This window comes from Berkeleyomyces rouxiae (assembly GCF_048999995.1).
Source record: "Berkeleyomyces rouxiae strain 22BRR77 chromosome Unknown BrBRR77_ptg000005l, whole genome shotgun sequence".
Classification (NCBI taxonomy): domain Eukaryota; kingdom Fungi; phylum Ascomycota; class Sordariomycetes; order Microascales; family Ceratocystidaceae; genus Berkeleyomyces; species Berkeleyomyces rouxiae.
Genome location: NW_027396495.1, coordinates 2,082,289 through 2,094,636, shown reverse-complemented (window position 1 = coordinate 2,094,636; position 12,348 = coordinate 2,082,289). Strand labels below are relative to the sequence as shown.

At 49.6% G+C, this 12,348-nt stretch overlaps 2 protein-coding genes across 2 annotated transcripts; one reads left to right on the top strand and one right to left on the bottom strand.

Annotated features, from left to right (window-relative positions):
• Nucleotides 1-109: 109 nt before the first annotated feature.
• Nucleotides 110-4,548, bottom strand: BROUX77_005749 (uncharacterized protein; the record flags this gene model as incomplete). Its single annotated transcript, XM_073750657.1, has 3 exons — nucleotides 110-2,711; nucleotides 2,772-3,772; nucleotides 3,859-4,548. The coding sequence occupies 3 exons, from the start codon at nucleotides 4,546-4,548 to the stop codon at nucleotides 110-112; spliced, it is 4,293 nt and encodes a 1,430-aa protein (XP_073604635.1).
• An 832-nt stretch (nucleotides 4,549-5,380) lies between these two features.
• BROUX77_005748 (uncharacterized protein) lies at nucleotides 5,381-11,639 on the top strand (the record flags this gene model as incomplete). Its single annotated transcript, XM_073750656.1, has 3 exons — nucleotides 5,381-8,279; nucleotides 8,395-8,891; nucleotides 8,946-11,639. The coding sequence occupies 3 exons, from the start codon at nucleotides 5,381-5,383 to the stop codon at nucleotides 11,637-11,639; spliced, it is 6,090 nt and encodes a 2,029-aa protein (XP_073604634.1).
• Between the last annotated feature and the right edge of the window lie 709 nt (nucleotides 11,640-12,348).

Genomic DNA, 12,348 nt, shown 5'->3' with positions numbered 1-12,348 from the left:
GTGTTTTTTGCTTCTGGTCTTGAGTGTGCATGTACATACTAGAGCATAGCTATTTTGCTGTGGATATCAAAAGGTCTCAGCCCTATTGTCTGAGCCAACTAACTGAATCTTAACGACACACTGGACATCCCCCCCGAATCCGTCCTCGCAACAGTCGTGCGTGTGTCACCTTGGACCCAATAAGATAGCCTCCGCTCGTGGTGTCGCCCATGCCGTTAACAAGGTCTCTATCGACCCGACGGCCAGGCTGCGTAATCTCAAGTAAGTGAGAGGTGTGGAAAATATGCCCGCATGCAAAGCCAACAAGAGTCTCCTCCTCAAACTCAGTAAAAGCATTATGACACTTGGCACAATGCCCGGGCCGCACTTGCGCCGAAAGACGCGCATGATCGCCGGTGTCTTCAAGATGATCATCCTCGACTTCGTCGCCAAAAATGTCATGCTTCTTTGTTGCGACTAGCGGATTCACCGATAGCAAGTCAGTGCTCTTTTCTGTCATGGAAGAATAACTGGCTGCAGTGTTGAACTTGACGCCGCGACGCTGGCCAACACGGAGGTCTTTCTGCGCTCCTGAAACCTCGCTTCTCAGAACGCGCGCGACGCCTTTGGAGATGCTGCACATGATTTCATGTTCTCGCAACATATGGCCAAGGCCCTCTCGCAGGCCATCGATTTCCAGGCCTTCGGGGATTCGCTTCACTAGGCGAATAGGATCAAGCGCTGTTCCAACTTGCTCCAGGAGACCGCGGATGAAGCGCGGTTTATCCATGCTATAATTTAGCAAATCTTCCCATAAATCTGGATCGTCCTGTTCTTTGGCAAATGAAATGGCCTTCGAAACATCGTGTAACCGATCAATGATAAGGAACAGAGCCTTTTTCATCTCGCCCGTCTTAGAATATAAAAAGACGAGCTCATCATCAAAATTGCGCTTTTCACACTCTTTGACAGCTGCTTCGAAAGCGTATGACGTTGATGTGCGTAAGAAGGCAAGTAAAAGTTCACGATCATAGGCGGCAAAGAGCGACACAGCCAAGTCTGGAAACTCGTCAACCAGCGATTTGCTCTCCATAACAAGGCGATCGACTGTCCCATTTGCATGAGGAGTCGCATTTTCGTTTGCATCAGTGTCGCAGACTCCGGCACCTGTCCACAACCCACGCAGATAGAAAAATGTATACAGCCGTAGGTCTTTAGTCATGAGCTGGTTGACAACAACATTGGGCTTGACAAGGCCATGGTGTGCCTCATCAACAAGAAGAGTAATGGCTTCAGCTGTCGCTTCCTCAAGGTCCTTCTCTTCTGTTATACCTGGTTCTACGCGAAGTCCAATAAAACTAGGAATATCACCTGCAACCACATCAGCAAGATGGCCCTGGCGGATGAGACGGAACGCCGCATCGGCATCGTGAAGACGAATATGATACTTGAGTGCTTCCCGCGTGCGGCCGTTGGCCTCGTGCAATCGTGCAAGACACTCGACGACGATGCGCCAATCGCGCCCAACTTCTCCTGCTTCAATGCTGTCCTCTCGTACATCGCGGAACTTGAGCTGGTTATCAAGTGTCGTAGTGATCGCATTAATGTCGAAAAGCCCAGTAGGCCACTGTAGGAGCAGATCGCGCATCCGGGGTTTGTCGGTTTTAATGTAGTGACCGAGGATCACTTCGTAGCATGTCGGGGGGATCGGGGGGGTCATAGGTGAGGAAGGGATATGGTTGACAATCTCGTCAAACTTGTGAGCTCCAGCAAATGTCCATACCCACTTCTCCCACCGATCACCTGATGTCAAAACGCGCTCACAGACTTCGCCGGCTTCTCGCCAGCAACCGGCCTCAACAATTGACCGGATCCAGAGTTCTCCGATGCGGCGCTTCTCCTTCTCAGCGGGTGAATAAAGTGACTTTGCTGAACCAGTGGCGGTGGCGGTGGCAGTGGTGGAAGAGTTGCTATCCAGCGCATGGTCATCGTCTGATACGCCCGTTGTACTTGCTTGATCAAGAGGGATATTGAGAATCTCGGGGTTGATGTCTAACAGTTCCCACGCTTGTTGGTACTCTTTTTGATCTAGGAACCACTCTAACCGATCACCAAGGTCGCGCTTGATAGCCAAGATACAGTCGTAAGGACTATGGATGAAGATCTTCATACCAGGTTTGGCCATGCTAGGATGGACAGTGTTTGGTCTGCTAGTAGTACCAACAGCCACAGTACCTGAGTATCCATTTGTAGCACTAGAAACACGGGATACTGCATCGTCGCTATCCCGAGTAACCACACTAGCTGCAGAGCTGAACAGAGCCATGGGGTTTGTAGCTGCATTCCACATATCAGTGCCTAATCCAGCAATAGTCTCCAAAGCACCTTTGGAGGCATTACCAATAGGCTCCTCGACTGCAGGTAGAACCCCAAGACAATAGTCGTTGCATGAAAGTCGCTCATAACGACTAAGAATGAGGCCGACTTTGTCTACTTCAACTTGAGACTCCAGGTCAATAAGCCTCAATTCCGGTGGCCTGTTGTTCTGGCGACGCCTTATGCCGCCAGATGGCTCGCTCGCGGACCGAGGCCTGTCCTTAGTTGACTCATCACTTCCACTACTTGCATTGTCGCTTTCTTCATCATCATCCTCAGGGTGGCAGAAGGCTAGAACAAGAAGCAGGTTGGCGGAAAAGAATGAAAACCCAGAGATAATGCAGTCCATTCGCAGCCTGTAGTTTGTTAGCAAGAGTCTTTACTGTGTTTAAATGCAGGTTCTCACACAGACTTACACATTTGCAATCTCAGCCGAACCAGGAATATGTTCGCCAACATGTTTCCCGATGCCAATGGTACCAGGATGCACGTGAATAATCCATATCGTGCCTCCCCAGCCAACAACTAGTCTTTCAATGGTTTTGCTTCTGGATGTACTGGTGTTGGTAGCGGATGCCGTGCTGACCTTGTTCAATGAGTTTAGTGTAGCCGTTTCCATTTCAATGGACTTCTCGTCAATCCACTCAGCTCGGCCTTTCCACACACTAGCCATGGTCTCCCACTCTTCAGTTTGTGGACGGTCAATGTGACCGATGCGCTTCCACGCGTCGTCCGGGGCATCTGCAGCATCCATATGTAGCCGTGATCGCATAATCTTGATACCAAATTCGTTCAACCATGCCACGTATTTTCCAGACAATGACCATTTGATGGTGCTTACTGGACCTTCTCCGCTATGAAGAATGGTATCTCGTCCAGAGCCAGCACCCAATCCAATGGAGCCCAACCAACCTGAAGCAGTGGCAGCAGCAGTACCAATGGTAGTCGAGGTACTTCTTCCAGGCGACCCACCAACAGTGACAATAAGGTTACCTGCAAGTCCACCTGATAGATATGTACGATCATTTTTGTAGTCTGGTGAAAGCGCTACAGTCTGGACCGGTCGTGCGAAATTTCGCAGCTGAACATCTTTGGGGTCAATAAGAGATTGGATGCAAACGTTACCATCTGTAGAAGATGTCGCGATGTAAATATTGTTCGAGGGTATATTTGGTATGGGTGCTGAATTTCGTGAAGTCGCGGACCTTGAGGCTGCCGTCGTTGTTTGAGTTGACGCTATAGAGTTCGCACGTCTTATAGGCTCTATGAGTGTGGAGGGTACAACGGACGTAAAATTACCGAGCTCCGGATTGGCAAGAATCGGCGGTGGGAAAGGTGAGACTGATATGGCTGTAACTGAGGCGGAATGGGCATGATATACCCGTACACTCTGAAATGTAGGAAGCTGGAGGACATGCTATGGTAGAAAGGAAGTAATTAGCTAAAGATTTAATAAAAGCGTAGGCCTACCCAGGCACATAAGACACGAGGTTCTTGACTCACAATATTTCCGTTGTGTGTTCCTACTATCATTTTGTCACTTCCAACAAGAAATGCACTTGTCGCATCACCGTTGCGATAGACAGGGCCGAGGTTGGCAGTTAGGCGGGCTGTTTTGAGCTGGGGCTCTTCTTCCTCAAAGTCCTCAGATTCTTCTGAGTCTGTAGAGTCCTCTTCGGTGGACTGATCGTCGTCCACATCATCTTCATCGTCTTCACCATTGTCGTCGTCTTCTTCCCTATTGGTCTCGTAATCGTTGCCCTCGTCTCCGCCACTGTTGCTATCTCGTGACTGGTTCTTGACTACTGGACTGTCTTTGGCCATGTGCGCTGTAAGATTCAAGCTTGGAAAAGCCTCTGAGATCTGGTTTTGATTGGTGTTTAATTGCTCTTGGGATGCTTCAGACGGCACAACTAGAAGTTTTTCTGTCTTGGTAGGGCTGCTTGCGGCAGGCATTGTGGGTTCATTTTCTGCATGGTCTTCAGAGCTCGATCTCATCTGTCGTGTTGAAACTTCAAGTTCTACTGGGTTATCAGATCCTGAAACAGAGACTAGTTCTGGTCCCGCTGTCTGCGACTCGGGTTGTGGAGGTCCTTCTGCGTCTAGCTCAATCACAGGGTGAGGGCTAGCTGGCTGGTAGCTGTGACCATTACTGTTGGGAGAAAGCCCAGGTCTAAATCCTGAGGGAACCATGAGAAAGAGGGCGCTGGTTTATGCAAACTATATTCCAGGAAGAGAGTGTGCGCGTCAAAATGGGAGGGGGCGCGTGAAAGCGAGAGCGGGAATCAAGAGGGCTTCACTTCCAGGCGGACTAATCAGCGCAGCATTTCGGAGGGTATCACAGTTCGCGCTGCTGACAAACACAAAGCACAATAAGCAAACTGAGGGCGATGAAATAAAGAAACAAAAAACGGGAGCTTGAAGCGCAGCAAAATGAACGCAGAAACGGTGTGAATTTCGGGGGGGCTGATGATAGTTCGAGAAATTAGGTCGAGTCAAGCGATGAGCAAGCTAAGTTACGTCAGTCGATAAACAGAGATCAGGGTGTGGCCAGGAGAGATTGACGCCACAGGGAACATGAGAGCTCATTGTGGCGGAGTGACTTATAGGGTTGGAAGAGCACAATGTTAGGGTTATGTATATCAAGCTCTCCACTCTTCGCTCTTCAGCTCTTCCCTAGACGCGTCTAACCAATCAACGCGGCCTTGGAACTTACTTTTGATAAGATCATCGGCGAGATTTGCTTTGAATAAACTCTCCATATTCGACCGTTTCTCCCAGCCGGTGAATAAGTTGCTGCTCTGATCGCTCCCCGTCCGCAGCAGCGCCGCAATCGCAGCTCCAGTTTCAGCACTAGTTAGAACAATAAACAGCCTATCATTGGTCTTTGTTTCCTTGCATTCCCTGCCGCCGAGACCTCCCGCCGAACCCTGTGTCTCTTCCCGAGTGCGCTGATCCGCCCAGTGCTTCGCCTATCTGTTACGTTCGAAACCTGGTCCGTCTCGCCTCTCTATGTCAAAATCACATGGCACAAATCACATCTCTGGGTCTGCATCAGCCCGCCGGCCTCCAATATGCCATTAGCGAGCTTCTCCTCCCCGCAGATGCCCCGCCTTCCAGCTATACTTGGAATACCTTTCTCGATGACACAGCCCAAAGCCCCGTCCAAGATGAGCTGCTTGTGACATCACATGCCGTGGTGTGGTCACGTGGCAATGTGTTTTGCAAGACCTTTGATTTCTCCGCTGAAAAGGAAGAAATCCGACAGGCTCTGTTTACCTACTTTCCTACCAAAGCCGAAGGTTCTATTTACAAGGAGGCTTCCGATGGCGGCACGAGCAAGCACAGCAAAACCAAACGCTTGCCAAAGCTGTCCAAGGCTCTGGTTGTTTTCCTAAAGACTCAGGCCCACATATTTTTCCTCTCCGGTGCCAGTCATATCGTTCACATGCCCTTCGAGGTTGAGACTGCCCGGGCCTTGCCTCAGGGTCTCTTGATCCAGCGGAAAAGGCAACAGGATCTCATTGGTGGTACTGCTGCCAATATCCGGTTTCCACGCGTGCCACCAAACTCGTTCACATCATCACAGCCCGTATTCTCACTTGACCCTCCCACACCCACACGGGCAGGTTTCTCGGTAGAAGCGCTAGGCAAGCCTCCAACACTGCCCTTGCGTTTAGGCTCGACATTGGGGATCATGAATCAACCCTCTACAGAAACACCTTCATCGCATTGGCCACGCCTTGTGACACTACTTGATCCTCTTCTTGAGCTGGGTCTGGTGGTTGTGACTAATCCCGAGCCTCTTGTGGCTGACAAACGAAAGGCCATGCCGCCCTCACGTCCAACCTGTCTGGAGACTAGAGAGGAGATTGTTGATATACAAATCGTTTCATCGCCCCAGCTTCAGGGCTGTGAGCCCTTGTTACTCGCCATTACTGTGAATAGAGAGACGGCAGCCTACTCTATTTGGCGGGTACGTTACCTGCCCACTGTCGATGCGTTCACGAAGACTGCCAAGGCTACTGCGCCTTCCAAGGGCGACCGTCGCAGAAGCTCCATGGCGCCTGTTTATGCCGCATCTACAGTAGCTTCAACGGCTGCAGATGTCAAGACACCAGTACGGAGTAGCTTCAGAGAGAGCTTTGGAGTACCACTGCCCGGAAAACGCACGAGAAAGGTTGTCGAAAAGGATATCGCTCATCATCAACAACACCAACAACAGCAACAAGTCAACTTTGTAGCTTCATTAGAAAGGGAAAGGGACCCTGTTATCACAAGACGCCAGTCTAAGCGTCTCAGTTCCCTAGCTCGCGTTGATATGCCCGCATCTCAGGAGCGATCCGTTTTTGCTGAGAGTAGCCAGGTCAAAAGACTGGAGTCATTTCATAGTCATAGTAGGCTGAGCGGAGCCCATTCATACGGCCAATCTATCCATCCCAGTCTAAACAGCCTATTGGATGTCAATGTCGATAATTTGCTTGAAGACATGCGTCTAGGGCCCGATTTCGAGGGCAATAGCTTCCACAACATGGGACTCCAGGACCATGATTTTGATGGACTAGCACAAGAATTGTCGTTTTCCAAAATAAAGACCATTCCGGTGAGTAGTCTTACGATGGCAAATTTAAGATACTCGGGCAAGTCTCTAGAGTCATTACCACGAATCTTTACCATAGTCTATCCACCATCACACTCTCGCCGAACCGGCAGCATATCACTCATGATGATTATTCAAGATTTAGCCGAGCGCCAGCTCGATCTAGTAACCTTGGAGATTAACCGGCATGCTCGAGCAGCCGACTCTCTAGATACCCTGACCCTTGGTGGTGTCGAGGTCCGCCGTGCACCTGGGGTGGTTGACTCGTGTAAACTGGTTGATGGAGATGTGGACATGATGCTTATACTCTCCGAGAGGCATGAAGGCGGCCTAGAGCTTTCTATCCAAGCGCCGTGGAGTAAGCCTACGACAATATCAATCCCAGTGCTCATGGTGGATCACCTGAGGTCTCTGCAATATACTGGTCAAGCTGATGAGCGTACTATTAGTTGCCTCCCCGAGGGAATGGGCCTCCTAGTGAACGACATTGCCAGCTTTAGGCCGCATCATACTGCAGGACTTGTTGACATTGTCGACAAAATAGGTCGTGTGCATCAGTTGAGAATCCAGCTTCAGCCTGTGAACCGTCAAGTACGAGACATTTTAAATGTGTGTCGTATTGTGGTTGCTGATGTTGCAGGCGAGACCTTCCTTTGCGGCTGGTGGCAGATCATGCAATGGATACAGATCGAGAATATCAAAGTCGCTGATCGGGAATGGTCGGCATTAATGATACTTTTGCTGTCCATGTTCATGTCTCTTAATAATGCAAATACTGCTGCTGATACATTTCCCCAGTCACTTTCGACACCAGGAGGCCAGTACCAGAATCCCATAGAGTCGAAAACATCAAGCAGTGCTTCCAACTGGACCGCTATGAAGATGTACGTTAGTCCGAATGGCGCTGATGCACCGCACTGGCTGACGGGCCCGACATGGTCTTGGGCAATGGAGTCCACATTGCCCAACAACGTCGAGGCCAGACCTGAGCCATTCATGACTTCGCACATTCGCTATTCCAGGCGCTTTCTTATCAGTGCCACGGGAAAAATGATGCTTGGCCTAAATGGATACCTTCCCACAGCATCAGGTCTGCAAGAAGAACGCCGTCTTGTCGCTGGTAGAAACATACTGGTCGGCATTCACTTGCTAGCCGAAGAACAGAAGCTTGATATAAGCATACCTGAAACTGGGTCAGATAGCAGAGCCGGAATATGTGTGTTTCTAACACAAGTGTCGAGGTGGTTTAATTGGAAAGCCTTGAGTGCTAGCTCTGGTTATGAGATTGACATCCAGGAGGATATCGATCCGAGATTCGACAACGGTATGCTAACCCTGCGTGCCGAAACTCAGCAGAATCTTCATCTTCCGGCCTTCTACTCCTCCACAAGAATTCGCCTTTCGGCATAGCATTGTACTGATATTTTATTTTCTTATAGAAGTTATACTCCCTACACAGATGCCGTGCCCCGACACCAACCTCTGTGTCTTGACTTGGATCCAGAACCGACTCCAAGGTGACCGTACGGCAACGTTTCCAAGTCTAATTGATGTCCTTCAAACAGCCCAAACACCATCGTCTGTGCATTCCGCTAACTCAGCGCTGCGATTGTTTGCTGCCTCTCTTACTCCACGAACAACCCAGTTCCGCTCGTTTTTCAACCTCCTGCGACCTAATTGTTCATTTACTACTATGGTCGAAGCCATGTATAAAGCGGGATTTACTAGCAACGCAGCTTTGGAAACTTTGCCAGAGGCTGTCCTGACTCTTCTAAAAGACCCCATTGCCTTGTGTCAAGCTTTCCCACCCCCTACCTGGTCAAAGGAATTGCTAATGTTGGTAAATCGCTCCGACATTGGCTTACTTCTTGAATCTGGTGATCGCAAGAAGACTTCAACTTCAAATTCACAGAGAAAGCAGCCACGCCCGCGCAATGTATGTAAAACCTCAAACTAGTATGTCATTTTCAAAGTTAACCATTATTTATAGACACCCGTTTCCCATTCTGCCACATGGGACATGCAGCTCCTCTGCAAAAATGCCGATGAAGGCCTTGGGCTTGCCCAAGAAGACACAGATGCGGCGGCGGCGCAACACCAAGCAATTATTCGTAACCTTTTCCGGCAAGATCGGCGATTCAACGATGCACTTGAGTTGATGTCTACCGTCCGCGCGCGTACCATTATTCTCCGACCACAGCCTGGTTGGACCGAAAGTGTCTATCTTGAGAGGCAGAAAGACATGGTTGCTCGAATTGCCCTGAGCACACTTGCAATTCCGGCCGGCCGTGGTCTATTGTATTATGGCCTCCGCTTCCCATTGCCAACACAGAAGACAAACATCATTGGCTTCAACTTGAACTGCATTGTAAAGCCTGTCAATGTCACAGTTGGAGTCGACCGCACGCTCTTCACTGAAGAAAAGGTCTGCTGGAGCTTCTTCCATCAGGGAGCAGCTGCTGGTCTTTCCATATCTCCAAAAGCCCAGGGTATTGACAACTCGTGGATCCTATATAATAAGCCAGGTCAAGACCTCAGCAATAGACATGCCGGCTTTCTACTAGCGCTAGGTCTCAATGGCCACCTCACGAATGTTGCTAAATGGGTATCTTTCAAGTACCTTACACCGAAACATAACATGACATCGATTGGCTTGCTGTTGGGTCTTGCGGCATCCCATCTAGGGACTATGGACTCGCTAATCACTCGTTTGCTGTCCGTGCATGTGACTCGCATGCTTCCTCAGGGATCCGCTGAATTGAACCTCTCACCTTTGACTCAAACCACCGGAATTATGGGCATTGGATTGCTTTACTATAACACTCAGCACCGACGCATGAGTGAAATTATGCTTTCCGAAGTCTTACATAGCCCTGAGTGGGAGGGTGAGGCCGATGGAGAAAACATCCAGGCTAGCTCAGATACCCTTCGCAGTGAAGGCTATCGACTTGCCGCTGGATTCGCCTTGGGTTTTATCAATCTTGCCAAAGGCGCAGATCTCAAGGGTCTTCATGACATGGACGTGACAAACAGACTTTTGACTGTGGCAACAGCTCCCAAGCGTGTTGAGCTTGTCAATGTGTTGGATCGCAGTGCCGCAGGAGCCATCATGGCACTGGCGCTAATTCACATGAAGACAGAAGACGCCTTGGTGGCTCGCAAGGTTGATGTTCCTGATTCTGTCATACAGTTTGACTACGTCCGGCCCGATCTTTTACTACTCCGGACGGTAGCCAAAAACGTAATACTGTGGTCGCAAATACACCCAACTGTGGAATGGATTCGAGATAGTCTTCCTGTAGCCTATCGCAGCCGTGTTGATCTTTCAACCACAACTCGTCTGACCAGCAGTGACTTGGCATTCTACAGTATCCTAGGTGGCTTGTGTTTCTCCATTGGCCTCCGTTTTGCTGGCACGGGAAATGCCCAAGCCCGCAATTTGCTCGTGCACTTTTTGGACCACTTTGGCCGTTTATTGAAGCTTTCTAAAGGCCGCTCTGGTGCTGATCTTGGAGTGAGCTGCTACGATGAGGAGCTTGCACGTCATACTCTGCGTACCTGTCAGGATATCACATCGCTTTCAGCTGCTTGTGTTATGGCTGGCTCGGGTGACATCATGGTACTCCGACGGCTTCGGTCCCTCCATGGGCGCACCGATCCAGATATCCCGTATGGATCTCATATGGCAGCCCACATGGCAATTGGGCTCTTGTTTTTGGGCTGTGGGTCCATGACTCTCAGTAAAAGCAACCTAGCTTCGGCGTCTTTGTTAGTAGCCTTCTATCCAGTTTTCCCTGCAACCGTCATGGATAACAGGGCACATCTACAGGCCTTCCGTCATCTATGGGTTCTTGGTGTTGAGGGTCGCTGTGTAGTTGTCCGAGACATCGCTTCAAGTGAGGTTGTTGGTGTGCCGGTGAGTATCACTCTCAAGCCTGGGGCTGGACTGCCGGTTCGCCCACATTCACGCGCCGCAGATACACGCGACGCATCTTCTCTAGGCGATACAATTGTCAAGACAACACCGTGCCTTTTGCCACCATTAGACGAGATAGCAAGCATCCGCACCCATGGTGGGCCCCTCTATTGGGACACTGAGATCGACCTTTTAGCCAACCCCAAGATGGCAACAGCCCTCTCTGAAACAGGGGCAATTCATCTCCGTCGCCGACCTGCTGCCGACGCGCCGTTTAATGTCTTTGCGTCGACATCGATTCAGCTAGATAGTATTTATCCGACTCCAATGGGTGCACCAGTTGGCGGAGTTGTCAACAGCATGGAATCCAAAGACCCGTTGTCGTGGCTATTTTCGCTTGACACTCTTAAGCATTTTTCGTCTGCAGACCGTGCAACGATTTTGGATTCGCATGCCGGCAGTGGCGATGGCGCGACTGGCTCTCTACACTTATCACCAGTCGACTCCCGCCTAGAACTTGAAAACACTTCTGGAAACAGTCGGGCCGAGTTACTGGGCTTGCGCATGCTATTCCAATGGGGCCATATCCGCGATGCCATCCGGATGCGGGAACTCGGAAGTATGCCGACTGCAGTCCCGCGGAATCATGGCGATCACAATGCGCGCGAAACTTCACGCAAGAAGAAGGAGTTAGAACAGGCTGAGTGGTGGGTCAAGGATGAAGTGATACAAACACTCAAGGCGCAGGTGATCTCAGGTGGTATGTGAGTGGTCTGTGTGAAAGTGGCGTATCAATGACGGTATACATACTCCATTTAGGGATATGATGACTACGAATAAAACAATCATGAGAAATTCTTGCCCTGCTTTACGTCACAGTATTAGCCATGGGGACCAGTGGTGATACACCAGCTTTCTTGCAACTACACGGGCACATCATATACATACTTGAACTGTATAGTTACCGTCAACAGCACACCAGAAGTTTAATGATTTTTTTCACTTTTAATTCATTCAAAGAACAAATTACATACCCTCCAAACTTTTCCTTTTCCGTTTTCCTCTTTTTTGGTGTATTCATTTCACATCGTCCCCAAAGAACAAAACTCCGGATTCATGTGCATCGAAATAAACCCTAACCGAATTTCGGCTCGAGAGCTCACAACCACACCCAACTTTTTTTTGGCCCAGATCTCTTGACAAAAAGCAAAGTAAAAAAGAAGACGGCAGATGAGAGCAAAGCAAGCGAAGAACAGATTTAAGCGGACACAGGGAAAAAGAAAAAAAACAGACGTGACGCATAACAAAGTAAGAAAAGAATCGAAATAGTAGCGAGCCGCACAGGCAACATGAGTAGTGTAACAGAGAAAAAAAACAAAGGATGAAAGGTAAAGCAGGACGCAGAAGAGTCGACGGAAAGCCCATGGGAAGATGGGGGGTGAAACGGGAAAGGGGAGTTTAACTAGAGAAGACACGG